General features: G+C 48.8%; 1 protein-coding gene across 5 annotated transcripts in view; it reads right to left on the reverse strand.

Annotated features, from left to right (window-relative positions):
• The window catches only part of RAD51C (RAD51 paralog C), a 97738-nt gene that overhangs the window by 66910 nt on the left and 18079 nt on the right, over window positions 1-12749 (reverse strand). For all 5 annotated transcript variants that reach the window (XR_012231910.1, XM_073574388.1, XM_073574382.1 and 2 more), the window contains exon 3: window positions 1236-1402. Coding sequence is in view for 4 of the 5 variants with exons in the window: in XM_073574382.1 (XP_073430483.1) it covers window positions 1236-1402 (167 nt within the window). In the remaining variant the exon portion in view is untranslated. The remainder of the gene's footprint in view (window positions 1-1235; window positions 1403-12749) is intronic.

Here is a 12749-nt window from a genome sequence, read left to right on the forward strand (position 1 = left end):
GACACGCTGTTAGCCACAGGCTTCCAGCAGCTGCCAGTCGTTTGCGTGTTCCCGCTACTTATGACAATGAATATTCACTGCTCTCCATTCCTATTGGAGTTAACAGCAGTGAATATTCATTCCATTTAGTAGCGGCACACGTGAACGCCTGGCAGCTGCAGGAAGCCGGTAGCTGCCGCTAACATAGTACCGGTGTGGAGAGCAGTGAGTATTCCGACAGCTGTCCTCAGCTTGTAAGCAGCGCATGATGTCCCTGCCATGCGCTGCTTGCAAGCATAAAGCAGCTGCTGCCATTGGAACAAGACGCTAGAAAGGAGCGCAGGAAGGCAAGTATAATGGGTTTATTTTTTTTAATGTTTTTCTGATGGGGGTCATGCATACCAAGATGGGAATGGAGGTCAATTACAACAGGATAAGGATGGGGCCATGCATACCAGGAAGGAGATGGGGTCCCTGCATACCAGGATGGTGATGCTGGCCAATCATATCAGGATAAGGATGGGGCCATACATACCAGGACGGAGATGGGGGCCCTGCATACCAGAATAGGGATGAGGGGGACCATGCCTACCAGGATAGGGATGAGGAGTCCATGCATGCCAGGATGGGGATGAGGGGGCTATGCCTACCAGGATAGGGATGAAGGGGCCAAGCATGCCAGGATGGGGATGAGGGGGCCAAGCATGCCAGGATGGGGATGAGGGGGGCCATGCATACGAGGAAAGGGATAAGCGGACCGTGCATACCAGGATATGGATGAGGGGGCCATGCATACCAGGATGGGGATGAGGAGGCCATGCATAACAGGATAGGGATGAGGGGACCATGCATACCAGGTTGGGGGTGAGGGGACTATATATACCAGGATAGGGGATATTAAGTACAGAATTGACCACGAATTTGCTTCAATTTTTTTTCTTATTTCCTCCTCTAAAACCTAGGTGTTTCTTATGGTTCTTTGCGTCTTATAGTCTGAACAATACGGCAGTTATTTGCATGACCATTCTGTGCAAAGCTATTTTTTATTTCAATGGTATACATATCTATAATTATCCAGAGATCCCATAGTTTCTACAGTGCAGCACTGACTTTGTGCATTTCTATGTCACCACATTTCAGATATAACAGGACTTAAAAAAACAACTATACTACATTAAAAGAAAAAAAAAAACAAACATTCATAGAACTGTCTTTCTTGATTTGCCCTTGAATGTTTCTTTTTCTCTCACACCTACCATCTTGCTGATGAGCCTGTGTAATAAGGCTGCAGTGCAGAACACAAGCATTGGCAATGTCCACCACCCTCTCTACTATGAAGCAGCCCTCTGTGTCAATGTACACCGTTTCTCCATCAACACCTCCAAAGCACTCGGGGATCTGTACATCCACGGCAAGCTGCATGCTGAAAAAGACGAGTGATTAGGACAAAAAGAGAAACCCTAATTGGCTTAGACAATTTGTTTTTTGCTTTTTTTTTTACTGCCGTTCTTGCAGGAAATATACAGTACATTTTTTATTTTTCTGTCTATGGAGCCATTTTTTAAAGGACGAGTTGTAGTTTTGAATGACGCATTCATTTTACTATTCAACGGTCTGAAAAATTTGAAAAATAAAATCCAAGTGTGGTGAAATTAGAAAGAAAATGCAATTCCACCATGGTTTCCTGTTTTTTGTTCTTGTGGTTTAAATTTTGTGGTAAAAGTTACTTTGAATCAGGACTCTCCAAGGAAGTACAATTCTAAACTTGTATGAATTTTTATATTTAACGGAGAAAAAAAACCTCGAAATTTGTAAAAATAAATAAATAAAAAAAATCGGGTTTGTGACAACATATTCTGAGACCTCCAAGTCATTTTTGTTTTTCCATTGACTGAACTAAGTGAGGTCTGTTTTTTTGCGTGACACGCTAATGGTTTTAATGATACCATTTTTTTATCTGTTTTAATTTTATTTTTTAGGGAGAAGTGGTGACTATTGCTGAACAAACATGCTCAAAAAAGGTGTTATCTGAGCAAGCTTGGGTGCTAACTGTCTTTGGTGTGCTTGAAACATGGATTTTTGTGATAAACTCATCGTAAAATCCTTTTCTCCGAGACGCTCATTGGGGGACACAGGACTGTGGGTGTGTGCTACTGCCGCCTGGAGGCTGACACTAAGTGAATGAAAAAAAGGTTAGCTCCTCCTACGCAGTATACACCCTTGCCTCGGTTGCAGGCGAAACCAGTTCGGTGCAAAAGCAGTAGATCATCACAAAAGACAAAAATCAACCTTAATGTAGGTGACAACATGTCTAGAAAACCCACCTAGTATTATAAATACATATTAATAAACAAAGTAAACAAAGAGCCAATTGGCTATCAGGGTGGGTGCTGTGTCCCCCAATGAGCGTCTCGGAGAAAAGGATTTTACGGTGAGTTTATCCCAAAAATCCATGTTTCTCCTTCGCCTCATTGGGGGACACAGGACTGTGGGAAGTCCTAAAGCAGTCCCTGGGTGGGGAGACGACGCACCGATCCAAGCTACATGCACCTCCTGTCCTAGAGGTGCTCCATCGCTGCTTGGAGAATCCTTCTACCCAGGCTCGCATCTGCCGAAGCCTGAGTATGGATATTGTAGTGCTTAGCGAATGTGTACAAGCTGGACCAGGTTGCAGCCTTGCAAACCTGTTCCGCCGATGCCTGATGCCGAAGAGCCCAAGAGGCGCCCACTGCCCGAGTAGAGTGCGCTCTGATCCCTGCTGGAAATGGTGTGCCTCTGATGCGGTAAGACTCCTGAATAGTCAAACGAATCCACCTGGCTATGGTCGATTTTGAGGCAGCGAGTCCCTTCCTACGCCCCTCGGGAAGCACGAACAGCGTGTCTGTCTGACGGAAGGGTGCCGTCCGTGATACATACCTCCTGAGAGCTCTCACCAGGTCCAACGTATGAAAAGCCTTTTCCACACGGTGTACCGGTGCTGGACAAAAAGAGGGCAAGACAATATCCTCATTAATGTGAAACGAGGAAACGACCTTCGGCAGAAAGGGAGGGGATGGTCTGAGAACCACCATATCCTTGTGGAAGACCAGAAACGGGGCTCAGCAGGATAGAGAGACCCACCTGATCGATGTTATCGCCACAAGAAACACTACCTTCCAGGAAAGGTATGATAACGAGACATCCTGTAGCGGTTCAAATGAAGCTTCCTGCAGAGCATTTAGGACCAGGTTAAAGTCCCAGACGTCCAGGGGCGCCTTATAGGGAGGTACCAAGTGGGAGTCTCCCTGAATGAAAGTCTTTACCTGCAGATTGGTAGCAATCCTGTGCTGGAACAGGACAGATAAGGCCGATATTTGTCTCCTGAGGGAACTTGGGGCCAAGCCTGAGTCTAGGCCAGACTGGAGAAAGGCCAAGATGTTGGGAATAGAAAATTTCAGTGGAGAACAACCGTGGTCCTGACACCATGTGACGAAAACCTTCCAGGTGTGGTGATAAATACGTGCCGAGGCAGGCTTCCGAGCGCTAACCATTGTAGCAACCACATCGCGGCCGAACCCAGCCTGGGTTAGAATCCAAGATTCAACGGCCAAGCCATCAAACACAGGGCCCCTGAGTTCGGGTGGAAGATCGGGCCCTGAGAAAGTATGTCTGGGCGCTCTGGCAGGCACCAGGGAACATCGGCGAGTATCTGTACCAGGTCTGCGTACCATGCTCGATGAGGCCAATCTGGGGCCAGCAGAATCACTGGAACCCCTTCTACCTTGATCTTCTTGATGGCCCTCGGAAGTAGTGGCAGCGGGGGAAATAGGTATGGGAGGCGAAACTGGTTCCGTGGCAGAACCTACGCATCCACGGCAATTGCCTGCGGGTCCCGGGACCCTGCGAGAAACATTGGCACCTTGGCGTTCACCCTGGAGGCCATCAGTTTCACATCCAGCATTCCCCATCGCTGGCAAATTTCCCGGAAGACCTCAGGGTGTAGTGACCATTCTCCAGACGCGAGACCCTGTTGGCTGAGGAAGTCTGCCGCCCAGTTCTCTACGCCCGGGATGTGGACTGCTGATATCGCCGAGTGGTTTCTCTCGGCCCACTAAAGAACGTGCCCTACCTCGCGCATGGCTGCTCTGCTGCGGGTGCCCCCCTGAAGATTTATGTAAGCCACAGCCGTGGCGTTGTCTGATTGAATCCGAACGGGGCGGCCTGCTAGAAGGTGGTAAAACTGATGCAGAGCTAGCCGGATCGCCCATATTCCCAACAAGTTGATCGGGAGGCATGCCTCTTGCGGCGACCAACGTACCTGGGTAGTGTGATGGTGAAAAAACGCTCCCCAGCCGAGGAGGCTGGCGTCGGTTGTGACCACCAGCCAATGGTCTGGGGGAAAAGTCTTGCCCCGGACAAGTGAGGAACTGGTTGTCCACCACCCGAGTGCCTGTCTGACCCGCGTGGACAACTGGCACCGGCGATCGAGAGAGAATGGGTTTTTGTCCCAGGCTGACAAGAGGGCGAGCTGCAGGGGGCGAAGATGGAGCTGGTCAAACGGAATTGCTTCCATTGCTGCCACCAATCTTCCTAGGATCCTCATGCAGAAACGGATGGTATGAGGGACTGGTTGGCGAAATCTCCGGACTCCCTGTCGGAGACCTAGGGCCTTGTCCCAAGGGAGAATTACCAACCCTCGGGAAGTGTCGAAGATCATTCCAAAGATGGAAATCCTCTGAGCTTGAACAGGGGATGACTTTTTCAGATTGACCAACCACCCTAAGCGTGAGAGTATCTAGCGTGATGCTGACACTCTCCTCGCATGCCAGCAATGAAGGGCCCTTGACCAAGAGGTGGTCTAAATAACGAAAGACGACTATGCCCCGGTAGTGCAGGGTGGCCATGACGACCGCCATGACCTTTGTGAATACTCTGGGAGCGGTGGCCAGCCCGAAGGGCAGTGCTGCGTACTGGAAATGTAGGCCGTTGATGGCGAAGCGCAGAAACCTTTGGTGTAGGGGAAAAATGGGGATGTGTAAGTAGGCGTCTTGGATGTCGATAGAGGCCAAGTATTCTCCCCGCCCCATGGCAGATATGACTGAACGGAGAGACTCCTTACGGAAAATTACCTTGGGAGGACGTGAAAGAAAAAAACGCCTTGGGGGGTACCTGACAAATTCTATCTTGTACCCTGAGGACACCAGTTCTCTTACCCATGTGTCGTGTATGACAGATAGCCAAGCATGGCAAAACCAAAGCAGGCGGCCGCCTACCTTGCCAGTGTCGCCCTGAAATTGCCTTGAGTCATTTGGCTGAAGATCTCTGGGACCTAGGTCCCCTTGATCTGGGCTGGTGGGTACGCATTCTCCCCAATGGGTTAGTTCTATAAGAAATCTGCCGATCCCTGTCCTGGCTGGGATGACCTGAAGCGGCGGGATTTGTCGCTGCAGCCCACCCGGGGTTGCGAAAGGATCGAAACCGTGTCTGAAGTTGGTGACGAAACGGCTGTTTGACCCTTTGATGAGGGAGAATATTGCTTTTTCCACCCGTGGAGTGAGAGATGAGTTGATCTAACTTCTCTCCGAATAGGCGACCGATCTGATAAGGCAAGGAAGTCAGGAATTTCTTGGAGGTTGAGTCTGCCCGCCATGTCCTCAACCATAAAGCCCTCCTAATGGAGATCGCATTTGCCGCAGCGAGTGCCGCGCAGTTGGCCGCATCCAAAGATGCATTGATTAAGTAGTCTCCGGCCAAAGTGATTTGATTTGCGATCTCTGATACCTCTGCTGGTAGGTCCATACCCTGCAAGGCTCTGTTCAATGATTCTGACCAAGCAATCATGGCCTTTGCTACCCAAGTTGCCGCGAATGAGGGGGAGAGTGCTGAACCTGTTGCCTCAAACACTGAGCGAGCCAAGCTCGCTATGAGACGGTCAGTGGGATCCTTGATAGAGGATGCACGAAGTATGGATAACAGGGTTTTAGAGGCCAAGCGCAACACGGGTGGATCTACCATTGGGGACTCTGCCCATTTCTTACGGAGATCAGGGGCGAATGGGTACCTCGCCTCAAGCGCCTTTTGGCCTGAGAAAGGCTTGTCAAGCCATTCCCTGTGTTGTTGCACTATGCCCTCAAACTCTGGGTGAGAGCTAAATACTCTATGAGGCCGCTTTACTCGCTTAAATGACACCTTGTGACCTGAGGCCAAGGTGGAATCATCTTCAATCCCAAGAGTCTGGTTGACGGCCTCAATGAGACTGTCAACTGTTTCCCGGTACTCTGGAGTACCCGAATCAAGCGGCTCATCCAAGTCGCAATCTGAGCTTTGCTCGTTAACGACCACTGGTGAGGGTGAGTGAGAGGCAGAGTTTATGAATGCTGAAGCACCAGATGGACCGGGAGACGCTGTGTGGGTTCGTTTCCCCCGCGTCTGCCTAGGCCGGAGGCTTCTGTGAGGTGGAGGACCCCTCTAAGACAGGCGAGCCGCTATCCCTGCCCCTATCTGGGGCTCGAAGGGACTCGATTGCTCTCGTAAGAGATGCCATCGACTGCGACAGAGATAGAGCCCATTTCGGGGGACTAGGTGGTAATAATAATAATTATTATTATTTATATAGTGCCAACATATTCCGCAGCGCTTTACAGTTTAACAGTTTCATAACACAAGTCATAAGTAACAACGTTAACAATACAATAACTAAAGCGAAATAAGACGACCCTGCTTGTGAGAGCTTACAATCTACAATGAGGTGGGGGAGATACAAAGAACAGGTGTGTATTTACAATTGTATATTTACAATGAAGGTCCAGCCATCTTAAGGGAGTGAAGGATGGATGGAGATAGTGAATGGGCTATACACGCACACTTACTCATAGAATGACTTTGATTAGTGAACGTGATAAGCCACTCTGAACAAATGTGGTTTGAGGGAGCACCTAAAACTATGCAAATTGTGGTTAGTCCTAATTTCTTGGGGTAGAGCATTCCAGAGGATAGGAGCAGCACGGGAGAAGTCTTGGAGTCGGGAGTGGGGGGTATGGAATAGTGCAGAGGTTAGTCGAGAGTCGTTTGTAGAGCGCAGCAATCGGCTAAGCCAATAGACAGAAATGAGGGAGTAGATGTAGGGGGGTGCCGCACCGTGGAAAGCTTTGTGGGTGAGAACAAGTACTTTGAATTGGATTCTATAATGAATGGGCAGCCAGTGTAATGACTGACGAAGAGCGGACACGTCCGAGTACCGATTAGCCAGATGGACGACCCTGGCTGCTGCATTAAGTATGGACTGGAGAGGGGATAGTCGAGTGACGGGGAGGCCAATTAATAGAGCGTTGCAGTAATCCAGGCGGGAGTGGATCAATGCTACAGTGAGGGTTTATGTTGTTTCCATGGTGAGAAAACGGCGGATTCTAGAGATGTTTTTTAGGTGTAAGTGGCAAGAGCAGGCAAGAGATTGTATATGGGATGTGAAGGAGAGATTGGTGTCAAACATAACATGGATCTGCACCATGCCCCCCCCATCCACCTTCCCTATGCCATGGACTTCTATAGTCCCCAAGCTGGATCTGCCCCATCCCCCCCATCGACCTTCCCTATGCCATGGACTTCTATATCCCCATCCCCCTTCCACCTTCCCTATGCCATGAACTTCTATAGCCCCATCCTGGATCTGCCCCCATCCATTGCTCTTACTAGCCCCCACCCTGGATCTGCCCCATCCCCCCACCCACCTTCCCTATGCCATGAACTTCTATAGCCCCATCCTAGATCTGCCCCTATCCATTGCTCTTACTAGCCCCCACCCTGGATCTGCCACCATCCACCTTCCCTATGCCATGGACTTCTATAGCCCCATCCTGGATCTGCCTCCAACCACCATTCCTACAGCCCCTACCCAACATCCCTACAGTCCCTATCCCTATTCCCTTTTGTACACTTGCTTTGGCAAAACTAATGTGTATTTAGTCCTGCCAATAAAGCTTCTTTGAATTTGAATATGTACAGCAGTCAGTGTGCCGGCATTTTGGTGGGTGGTGCTGTAGTGCTCGCTTCCAATAGCGGCGTGTGTGGGCATGGCTACAAGACACATGTCACAAGGCGGCTCCGGTACCACTGGTGTGCAGTTCTGGTAGTGCTGCTCCGTAGGCGGCGGGCGCAGGCAGGTGATTTCTGCAGGTAGAGGCGCACTAACCTCTAGCGAGCTCACTGGCACTCACGTCCACTACGTCTTGCAGAGTATGGAAGCCAGAAGCGATGAGTCTCGTCCTTACAGAAGGCGCCAACGGAAAGCTGCCGACCTCACGCTGCATACTACAGGCGGTCACTCTGTTATCCGTCAGCTGGCGGGAAGAAAATTGGTAGCTGTGCACGCTGCCGGGAAGCCGCCTGAGCGCTGACTGCACGCGACCAAGCTGCTCTCCTGTGGCAGCGAGGCCCACCTGCTGGCTCCTCGCTTGTAGTGCAGCAGCAGCTTTACCATCGGAACGATGTGATCCGTGCAGCCTGCATCAGCACTGGGCTCGGTCGCAGAGGAGGGCTCCTGGGCACATCCGGAATCACAAGATTCACAAATCTGCTTACTTTGTGCATGTGGGAAGGCGGACTGACAGGAGGTGCACGCAACGTACAGAAACGTGTGCGCCTTACCTTTTCTGGACATGGTGGCCCTGCTAAGTGGCATGCTGGGGACAAAAAACTGCTTAGCCTCTGGTAAAAACAGAGGGTGGCCTTCCTCCTTCAGGGGTAGCACTTACCCCAGTCCTGTGTCCCCAGTCCTGGGTCCCCTTAGGAGTCCAGCCTGCCGACCAGCTGCTCCCTTTTCAAACAAAGCGCGCCTCGGCGGGCCTTCGGAAGAAGAGGCGACTGCCGGGACGTCATGGGGACGGGACTGTCCGCGGCCTAGCGCCGGCTAAAGCCGAGGACTAAATTTTCAGTGTCCGCCCGAGGCCCCGGGGGCGGTTCCGCCGGAAGTGGATGCGTCACGGGAGGCGGGACTTCTGCCGGCGGCCTAGCTCCAGCAGAAGTCGGGGACTAAATTTTCGGCGTGCGCCCGGACCCGGGGCGGGGTCGCTATAAACAGGAGCCTGGGCCGGAAAATGCGCTGCCGACTGCCACGCTGTGTGGCGCACCCTGTATCACGCGGAAGCCAGAGGTTATGGCCAGAAAAAGCGAAGCCACCAGCAATGCCGACCCCGGGGGTCTACAGGAGCCCTCCCAGATCACCTCCTTCCGCGCCTCAGCCAGGACGTCCAGTTGATCCTCAGGTTAGGGGGACTGCAAAAAAGCTTAAGGACGGTGCAGGCACCCTAACTCCATCTTCCCTATAGGGGATCAGGAGAGGGACCGTCCGCCACCTTCCATAACTGCTGTCTGGCAAAGGTGATGCAGTGGGGGCCGCACGGACTATTCGTAGGCCTCTGTACAGCCTAGGGTTTCAATACCTAAGAGGTGGATCACACATCCGTTTTTAGACGGAAAAACGGATCCGCCATAGACTTGCATTAGTGGCTAAAGCAGATCCGTTTTTTCACACTTTGGCGGACGCCAAAAAACGGATGTGTGAAACAGGCCTTAGGGTGGTCAGGGCCCAGTCCGGCATGATGTCCCACGTTGCGGGAGAGGATATGCGGAGGCAACACTCGCATGTGCTCGCCTGTTGTTGGTTTGGGGAGATCGGACCCTTTCAATAGGGTCCGTCGCCCCTGTCTCATCTTCATGGAAAAAGGAAAAAAAATGACAGAGTCTGGAAAAAAAGACCAGACGTGTGCCTCCAACGGACACTAAGCAAGAACTGGTTTCGCCTGCAACCGAGGCGAGGGTGTATACTGCGGAGGAGGAGCTAACCTTTTTTTCATTCACTTAGTGTCAGCCTCCAGGCGGCAGTAGCATACACCCACAGTCCTGTGTCCCCCAATGAGGTGAAGGAGAAAAATATGTTCGAGTCCACGCGCCTTCATGTCTCGCAGCTATTCGACAGCCATAACACAGAGATTCCCTGTTTGTTAAGCAGGGGAGTGATGTAAACTTTTATATTTTTACAAACTTTTTTGTTTACTTTATTTTTTAGTCTCCTCAGGGAACCTTAATCTGCAATCATCCCATCGGTTATACTATATATTGCAATACCACAGTAAAGTATATAGTGTAAATTTCAGTCTTCTTTGAAACCTCAGCATATGGCTGAGCTTCAAAGGAGTACCAAGATGGCGGAAATAGCAATAGCAACCCATCGGCGGGCCCCCGTGATTGCGTGAAAGGGTGCCAATAGGAGCCGGTAAGAGCGAGCAGCAGCACATTCCATTTAAATGCCACTGTCACTGATTGACAGCATTGTTAAATGGTTAATAGCTGCGACTGGAGCTCATCTCCGATCATAGCTGTCAGCGATAGATGCCAACTATTTAATATCGCTGATATCTGCCACATGAGGGAGTCCAACTCCTAATCTCCACATAAGATCACCCCTTTAGCTACGTACATGCACATGATATTGCATTAAGGGGTTAAAGAACGCGTATCATTTCATTATTTTCAAGGGAACCACGTATGAATAGAGAGAGACCTGTCAGTCTATAGGAGCTGGGGGGGAGAAGCTGCCTGGGACCAGTCTTTTGGACTGATGGGCAGAGGTGCATAGTGCCTCGCTGGCTTCTCCAAGTATCTCTCTGAAATGCCATGGAGTTTCAGAGTAAAACATACATATCTGCATTAACATGTTTAATTCATGCTGCCCATGGTTCGAGTAGCATGAATTATTGATCAAGTTTTCTTTAAATGATAAGTACTGCCTAACACTTGTAGCAGAAAACGCTGAGCAGTGTGTTTCTTAGCAGGCTAGTCACTAAGGTTCTGCAAGTCTATGATCCCTTATTCCACTCTTTATACCAGTTCATAAGCCTTTCTGTTGAGCCCATGCCCTGTGAATGTACTCAGCGTCCATCCTACTGAGTAATGGGCTACGGGGTGACTTTTAGAGCAATAGGTGGGATGATCAGGATCTTGACCTCCAACAATCTGCTACTTGTTAAGTGTTACATAAAAAAAATGAATGGTAGATAATCATTAAAAGAGAAAGTCACAGAGCTTCTAGTAGATACAGTGTTAAACAGTGACTCCAATCACAACTTCTTTGTTCCAATGGTGCTTCAAGAGATGTCCATGCAAGTCTCTGGAGAACGAGTCCTACTCACCATCTTTTACTGCCTTTGTGAGAGCATCTCGTGCTGCTGAGCTGGATGATCATTGTACTTATAGACTCATCCACAATGAAATTGGTCCAAGAAGGAAAAGTTGTGGAAGTTGTGGAATTCTGGAAATCACAGGATCCATAGATATGATAATGATTTGAAAATGATGAATAAATAGAAACAATTTTTTAAAACAACTCAATTTATTCAGTATCAAGTATAAGCACAATGTGCAGACATACAGTTACTGTAGGCTTTAATTGTCTCCAAGACAAAAGTGGGACTCATTGCTGAAGAGGATAGACATTTAATCCAGCCTCCAATGCCTTATTACAGCCTTCATTGCTTCATTATAGTCTTCGATCGGCATCTGGACATCACGTGGACAACAACATTGGGGAGACCGCCACATACTAATGTCATACTGGTTCAACTCCAACAATTAAGGTGTGTGGTGGCATAATGTATGGCAATCAGACCACTCTAGCCTTCATTCCAGGTCCACTAACAGCTTGGCGATACATTGATAGTAACTCCTCCAAAGTGTCCCAGGAGCAGTTTCTCAAAACAGCAATGCCATGCAGCAGGTTGCTTGTGCTTCTGTGAGCAGCCTGGGGGCTTTATCATGCTACCATGGCTTACAGTATCTCTGGACTTGTCTCTCATTAAGCACTTCTGGGACGGCATTTGTTGGCAACTCTAACGGGAGCTGTCAGCAGCGGATCTTGATGATTGTGTGCCCAAGTGAAAATCAGTGAGGCAGAACATCCCTTAGACAACCATTAGTAATCTCATTCACTTCATGCCAAGGCGTGTAATAGTGTGCATTTCTACACATGGCGTACTCGGTACGGAATAAATTGAGATGTTTTGTAAATGTTGTGTCCATTTTCTCATCATTTTCAGATTAACATGTCTATTGATCTGGTGATTTGCATAATGCTTTTCCTTCTTGGTGTTCCAATTTCAATGTTGCGGAGTGTATTTACACACATACAGTATACTCGCTGTACAGTAATTTTATTGGGGAAGATATACCAACAAAAAAGGCTCAAACTGAGACAGAATTCTGAATTACACATCATATGCCCCTTTTATTAAAGGTTTTAGACATTTTAGCACCTCACTAGTCACTTTTAGAAAGTGTCTAGATAAAAGGGTGTGCTTGTAAAATACACCATATTTAATAAAGGTATGCTCGTGGTTTTTGGCCTAAAAAGTGATCTAAAAGGAAGCTGGAGTAAACTTAAACTAGGCTGGCTAAAAATGCACTAGATGTAAAAAATATTATGAGACTCTTTGATAAATGTGTTGTGTTTTATGCATTCTAGTCTAGGTTTACACTATCTACGTACAGGCAGGATTAGTAAATATGTTCTATTGATCTACTTGGTGATTTCACAAATTCTCACGACAGGATTTCAACTGACAGAAGCAAATGTTATCATCAGTATCACTCAGTGTGTGGCCTAATGCTGTGGGCTGCAATCTTCAGATAATCCCAGCTTATTATAGAACATAGCTTAATAGTATTTACATTTTGCTGCAAGGTCACTTTTAAAGAGGAGCCAGCTCTTTTGCCATTTGATTACCGCTGCTCACCTGAAT

The sequence above is a fragment of the Dendrobates tinctorius genome, unplaced genomic scaffold (assembly GCF_039654945.1).
Source record: "Dendrobates tinctorius isolate UK_male_01 unplaced genomic scaffold, ASM3965494v1 ptg000007l, whole genome shotgun sequence".
In the NCBI taxonomy this organism is placed as follows: domain Eukaryota; kingdom Metazoa; phylum Chordata; class Amphibia; order Anura; family Dendrobatidae; genus Dendrobates; species Dendrobates tinctorius.